Source organism: Grus americana, chromosome Z (genome assembly GCF_028858705.1).
Source record: "Grus americana isolate bGruAme1 chromosome Z, bGruAme1.mat, whole genome shotgun sequence".
Lineage (NCBI taxonomy): Eukaryota > Metazoa > Chordata > Aves > Gruiformes > Gruidae > Grus > Grus americana.
In genome coordinates this window covers 47,403,884-47,411,166 of record NC_072891.1, presented here as the reverse complement: position 1 = coordinate 47,411,166, position 7,283 = coordinate 47,403,884, and the positions used below count along the sequence as shown (strand labels likewise).

General features: G+C 36.4%; 1 protein-coding gene across 5 annotated transcripts in view; it reads right to left on the bottom strand.

Moving 5' to 3' along the window:
* Positions 1–3,745: 3,745 nt before the first annotated feature.
* LRRC2 (leucine rich repeat containing 2) overlaps positions 3,746–7,283 on the bottom strand; it is a 71,376-nt gene continuing 67,838 nt past the window's right edge. For all 5 annotated transcript variants that reach the window (XM_054809720.1, XM_054809716.1, XM_054809719.1 and 2 more), the window contains 2 exons: positions 6,873–7,009; positions 3,746–5,392 (listed from right to left, as the gene is read on the bottom strand). In XM_054809720.1, the coding sequence (XP_054665695.1) occupies positions 5,343–5,392; positions 6,873–7,009 (187 nt within the window). In that variant the 3' untranslated portion in view covers positions 3,746–5,342. The remainder of the gene's footprint in view (positions 5,393–6,872; positions 7,010–7,283) is intronic.

Below are 7,283 nucleotides of genomic sequence, written 5' to 3'. Positions count from 1 at the left end.
TAGCTATCTGGTCTTATCAAGTGTTGTCACTCGTGGTTCCTGCAGTTGCCAATGTCTGACCACCGAACCCAGCTCCCCTGAATGCACGCAGAGGAGGCAGCTGTCCTGCTCTACCTTCCCGGGGCCAGGGCAGCACCACGACAAACTTGGGATCAACTTGTTTTCAAAACATTTATCTTGACAGAAAGTTATACAGATACCACAGGTGACATACCATTGCAGTTTTTAAACCAGCAAACACAGAATAAGAATGAAACATTGAATAACCTTTCATGCCATTCATAAACCTGTAGGAAGTCTGACAGAAGTATGTTCTAGTGTTCCTCTGTGCAAGACACTGCAACTAGTGTACACACAAAAAATCTGACACGTCCCAGGCACAGACAGCAGCTTCGGTAGCTCAGATGAGCACCACATGTATTTATCAGCTTAAGGCCCTACAGTGCAACCTTTTTTTTCCTAAACATATTATTTTATGTCATTACACAATACACAGGGCCAAAGGCTGACTCAGCTTCAACTTGTCTGGACCTGTGTAATGAACGAAAAAGAAAATGTTATGTTGTGTATATGTAAATCTGAATTCAAACATTGCTCTTGTATAGCCTAAAACTGATTTTCAGTTCTCTAGCTGATATCCTTCCTTACAGATCTATTCACCATGTTTTGACAGCTAATTTAATTACTTTATAAATGTCACTGTTGATTTTAGGAAAAGGCTGCAAGCATTAGTGGAAAATAGAAGCTCTGAACACAACAGAGGCAATATGTTTAAAATGTAATTGCTTTTCAGATATAAAATGCATCTTTACTAAGATTTTGCTGAACCTCAAGTAGTTACGTTGCAGTTGGCAACAAGAAAACAGAAAGTTCCAGGGAGAGGCAAGAGATAGCAATGATCTTTTCATACGAATGCCAGTCGGCAGGTAATGAAAACACCGTGCAGATCCCTTATTTACACTAAGCAATACCCATAGCTGTTAACATACCAGTGAAGACGAGAGTGAGCTGTAGAACAGAATATAATCACAGCTAGAATCAGCCCAAGTAACAGATTCAGCTGCTGAAAAGAGAGGACACTCTTCCTGAACTGCTCAACATACAGAAGGGTTAACCAGAGTTAATGCTGAGTTACAGTTCTTCTATTTATTAGGACTAGTTCAAATGAGGCCTCAAAATCAGAAAAAAAAACCCAAAACTTTCCAGTCTCCTCCCATCCTCTATGAAGTAGGAGCTAATCTGCACAGAATCCTCCACGGACCAGGACCTAGCAGCTACTGAAATCAAGTCACATCATCAAGAAAAGAGCATTCCCTGTTTTTCATTTTGCTCGGTGCTTCCTTTGCAGCAAATAAACACAGTAAAGCAGTTCTGATGGCATGTAAATGTTCAAGGGTGAGGAGGGAGGGGGAAAGATATTGTCCAGTGTTAACTGTAAATTTTAAACCAATATCTGATGCAAGACTATGTTATTCCTAGGTACTCGTTAATTAATTTTCAGGTTATTTACTGTCATTAAAAATTTATCTTCCTACCTTATACTTTGCTATTCTTAAAAACAAGGCCAAAACAATTTAGAATGAGGAAAGGGAACACAATGAAAACTAATTATCCGATTTACTTTTGCACATTGAGACAGTGAGTATTCTGTAACAGATACTTCAATTGCTCCCAGTCTTGCTGCTTTTGAATAGTGGCTACTTGCAAAGCAGAAGGAAAGCGTTGAGGTTTAGGAAGTGTAGTATTTGGCAGCTAGTCATAGCCAATAAAAATGCTGTACACAACACATGCATGCTGATTTTGCATCTCAGAAGAAAAATCACATTGCTTTCCTTCAGGTATCTAAGCATCTGACATCAGAAGCCTGAAAATAACATAAATTGCCATTAGTACACACAATTCCTTTCAGTCACAAAATTATTCACTTTTAAAAATTGACAAAGAAAATATGTAACATGCCAACAACAGAATTCTCTTCTCTGGAAGTGTTGGTTTTTAGAGAAAGATAATAGTTTAAAATAAATTTACTAGTAAACCAAGCTAAAAAATAAAAGAACAAATTCAAAATGAGATGTCTTTTGACACAGATTTTGTACTGCAATGGATGACACTAATAAAATTATATTTAACAGCACGTGATAAGTATGTTCGCACAGTATTTTCGCTGTACTGGACATAGAAGTAGAACTCAAATGCAGTTATTTGAAATTAGGACTTTCAGCTATAGCTGACACTACCCACTGGACTGCTTAAGTGTAATGGAGACAGCTGTACATGCACACCATCTTCACTTTAAACAGAGGTACTTGACAAGTTCTGTGACAAAAATAATCCTTACTTTCTGTGGATAAGATTTTAGAAAGTGATGTTCTACGAGAAATAGGAATAAAAGCTTTCAGCCCTGCAGGGAGTATTTGGGGATACTGGTGGATGAAAAATTGGACATGAGCCAGCAATGTGCATTTGCAGCCCAGAAAGCCAACCGTGTCCTGGGCTGCATCAAAAGAAGTGTGACCAGCAGGTCGCGGGAGGTGATTCTGCCCCTCTACTCCGCTCTTGTGAGACCCCACCTGGAGTACTGCATCCAGCTCTGGGGTCCCCAGTACAGGAGAGACATGGAGCTGTTGGAGCGAGTCCAGAGGAGGCCACGAAGCTGATCAGAGGGCTGGAGCGCCTCTCCTGTGAGGACAGGCTGAGAGAGTTGGGGTTGTTCAGCCTGGAGACAAGGCAGCTCCGGGGAGATCTAATTGTGGCCTTCCAGTACCTGAAGGGGCCTACAGGAAAGATGGAGAGGGACTGTTGACGAGGACATGTAGTGATAGGACAAGGGGCAATGGCTTTAAGCTGAAGCAAGGTAGATTTAAATTAGATATAAGAAAAAAATTCTTTACTGTGAGGGTGGTGAGGCACTGGCACAGGTTGCCCGGAGAAGTTGTGGATGCTACATCATTGGAAAAGTCAAGGTCAGGTTGGACAGGACTTTGAAAAACCTGATCTAGTGAAAGATGTCCCTGCCTTTGTCAGAGGGGTTGGCACTAGGTGATCTTTGAAGGTCCCTTCCAATCGAAACCACTCTGTGATTCTATGAAAATTAGATTCACAGAGGTCCAAAGTCAAGTTGGGGAACACTATTTGATCCCCAGTCTACAACTGATCTTGCATTTTCCGTGGCTTAATTGTTACAGCAATTTTTTAAGGAAAATGTTAACCTGGACTTAAAGATTGCTAGTGCCTGAGAATTTATCAGAGTTTTCTAAGTTGTCCCATGCTTACTCTTACTGAAAACGGGCCTTTTTTTTCTAGTCTTCCACCTTGTTTGTCTGCTGCAGTAAAAAATCCTGTTTCTAAACTGTAATTTTTTATTGATAAACATTGACAAACAAATGGACTTGTTCACTGTTCAATGAATTTAAAAATGCATGTTTTCTATTTATGCAATTGGTTTTCTTCTCAGTGTTCCCCAGTTTATCTGCATCATTCTTATCTGTGAACAGCAGAAATCTTTCAAGATGAGCAGCGATGCTAAGCAAGAATCAATACAACTCTATTCAAGTACCTTCTGTCCAACAATTCTGACACTAGAATCTGCGTTGGGAACTTTCTTTTAGTTAATTATGTTACAACTCCCATAATGGACATCTCCATTCTATAAACATAGTAGTTGTGATTTCCATTCATATGATTTTCAGCGGATCATATTAGACTACAATAGAATTCTAGAAATAGAATTTCAAGCAATGCCAAATCAGATGTCTTACAGAAGTTTATTACATCAATATCAATACCTAATCAACCAAATTTATAATTTCACTAGAAGAAAGTTTGGTAGGGTAGTTTCAGACAGCCTGATTGCTATAAGCCCACTTTGATTGCCACTATTTTATCATATTTCAATATCTTTGTAATTAAAATGAAAAATCAGATCTTCCATTATGCTGTTTCAGATCAATGTCAAGTTTTCTTGGAGTTTTTGAAACTTTCTCTTTGTTCCAGGACTTGCTTAAAATCAGCATTAACACTTAGAGACCAACTTGAGAGCTTTTCATTTCGGATAGCAATATAATTACAGGAGTTTGTGACTTGCATAGATAACATACCTAGTATTTACAAGCTCTCTTTTTTCAAAAGAATGAATGCTAAATTTTTTTTTTTTTAAAAACATTGAAAGCAGTATTTTTTTATCAAAGTCTTGAGGAGCACATCCTTTGTTGCTTTGCTTTTTAAACATGACTGACTTAAGTGGCTTTCTATTGCACAAGACTGGACATAGCTGATCTATAATAAAAAAGCGATGTGTAAATATGATATCTCCTAACAGCACTCATAAGTTTAGGACTATTTAAATTCTCTAATTTCAGTCTAAATTCTCAAAGTCTCAAGTCTTTTTAGATTAAAAAGTATTGATTTATTAAACAAAAATTATATGCAAAACTAGATTTCTGAAACTCTACAGTATATACACATACATAATTACATATAAACTAATTATTAAATAGCAAGCAACATAAGTTTTTATCCAGCAAATTCATTCTTACATAACTTGGAAAATTCCAATAAATGTCCACAAAATCATGCAATCTGAAACCATTAGTAGAAGACCTTTATCATCATTTTGATAGTATTTGTTCATGCTGTTTAGTCCTTAAAACCTTATTGAATACACTGCTTTATTATAATACTGCTTAGCACAGAAGTTTCAGTGATGTTGGTACTTGAATTTGTGAACAGGTAAAAGCTTATAATATGCTTGAAAAAACAGCAGAATTGCTAGAGTTTCTAAATATAAAGTTCTTGAAACTTATCTAATCTGAAAATCCCGAGGAGGACAATTTCCTTGAAAAACAGAAAGTAAATGCAAACAACTATGCATGTGTTTGCATTTTAAATATCGTAAAGAACTAAATATGTTATTTGGTCTTAAGAATACAGCAGGTCATATTCATTTTCTGAATTAATCCTTCCCCTCTATAAAATCAATTCTCTTTTTAAGATGATGATTCCACTGTTTCAACTACAATGTACAATGTCGTCATCCTGACGGCATCTATGCCTGTGTATACTTTATTACAGTGAATATTTACTTTCAGCAGGTCTATATGTAAATTAGTGGCTGTTGCTGTGGACTTGAAAATAAATATGCTGATTTAAAAGGTGAAACAGCATCTTCTGAAGACTGCTGCTTTTTGTTTTATCTGCAATTGCTGGGAGCAACTACAGTAACAAAAAAATTCATGATAATTTTGAAGTGCTTCTGGCTATTTATGGTTTCCAGTGTTTTCTGTTTAGGTGGATAAAAATAGAGTTATTCTGATATTCACTAGTGATTTAGAGATTTTTGATCTTCAAAGTTGAAGACTAAATAATACTTTCGTAGTGTAGGAAGGAGTAGAATCTGTGAAAAGAGAAAAAAGAAATACATCTCAGACTTCAGCTATGTAATCCAGCACACATAAATGGAGCTCTTAGCTAGAAAGAGCTTGGTTTGGTTTTATTTCAAAGGTACTCTGCAAGTGATCTCTGTTCTGTCTTTCAGAAATTCTGCTGGTTCATATTATACAGACGCTATTCCTTCTTCAGTCTGCTTTTCAAAAGCAGGTATTGGCATAATCTATAGCACAAGAGTTCAGGAACAGGAAATCAAAGAGTGATTAATGATCTGAGCTCATCATAAAAAGCATGGAGAAAAGTTTTGTCTAGGAAGGCAGAAAAGCATATCCCTGAGCTGCTTTGCCCCAAAGGAATATAAAGCTAGCCTACATCTGCCGGGACCAAATGCAGGTTTCAGGCAGCTTGGCAGTCATTATCTTGGACTCCACATTTCACAAGTATGTAAATACAAGTCCATCACTACGTATTTCATGAGTATCTCTAAAAATCAAATTATGAGCTCAGTTTTTCCTCCATTCTTTCTCCTTTTTAACCACTGTTGCTACCATTATCAGAATGTGGCACTTCTACGGCAGACTTCATTTTAGAAGCAGATGGCTTGAAGACTCAAGCGTGCAGCTTATGTACACTAAGGAACAAAAGTCCCGTATCAGAACATGAAAAGCATTCTGCAGCTATATCCTGTGGCTTTTCTTTACATTTCTCTTTTACTAGGTCTTGTAGGACCACTATAGACATCACTTACATGAAATGCAAGGAATGAAAAGGTACCATAAGATCCATTCCACAAAAATACATTTCTACACGCAAACTCTCAAAGAGATTTAAACAGACCCTATGGGGTATTTTGGCTCACAGGAAATTTACCCTCTGTTTTCTACATGTTTTACTAAACAAGACTCAAGAGACAGTTACTTAATTACAGTAAATATAAGACAAAATAGCAAAATAAAGTAATATGTAAACTTTCAGGTGGTGTGCAATAAAGACAAAAGCAGTGATTTTGCTACAACAATTTTACAGTGGCTAAACAATTAGTACATTTATACAGATACACTGTTAAATAATGTTCTATTAATGCAGAGGGCATTTTGTATATATATTGTATTTCCTTTTGAGGAGGAGAAGCACTCCTGCAGGAATTCAAAATCACTAATGTTAATCCCAAGAGAGGTAAGCATATCTGGAGAATGAGGATAATCATTGTATACATTATCATTGAATTTAGGTTAATGCTTATGCAAATACCCCATTAATTTTGTATACATTTGTTCAATATCAAGTGGTTTAGTTAGGGCCCAAACTTTTAACAAAACACATTTGACATTTTCACTTTTAGTCTTATTTAATATCATGACAGAAAATTACACTTTAAGGGTATATTGCTTGTTCTCTTAAAAATTAATGTTCCCAATGTACATCTGCATATATAGCAGGAAGTTTGCTGCAAGTTAACACATAGTTTGCTGCAGGTTAACACATACCCCTTTCCTTTAGATCTTCAATGTATGCTTTCATAAACTCTTTCTCAAATTGCTCACGTTCACGTTCACTTTCTATAATTTCTTCAGTGTCTTCACATACAATAGTTTCAACTGGACTATCCTTGAGACTTATGAATCTAGAGAGAGATTAACACAAGAATGTGTGCAACAGGCTTCCAAACATCACTGGCTAACATGAATCACATTTTAGAAGTTGCTACTACAGCCAGAAGGGAAAATGTAAAGAACATTTGCTCAATTTTTGCATTATGGCATTGTTAGGAATAAAGATTTCAAATTGCTAGGAATAAAGATTTCAAATTGCACCTTCTCTATACTCCACTTTCCATAGAAAAATAATCAGATTTATCTCTTTCTTTTCACCTATCTACATAAATTATTCTTTGCAAT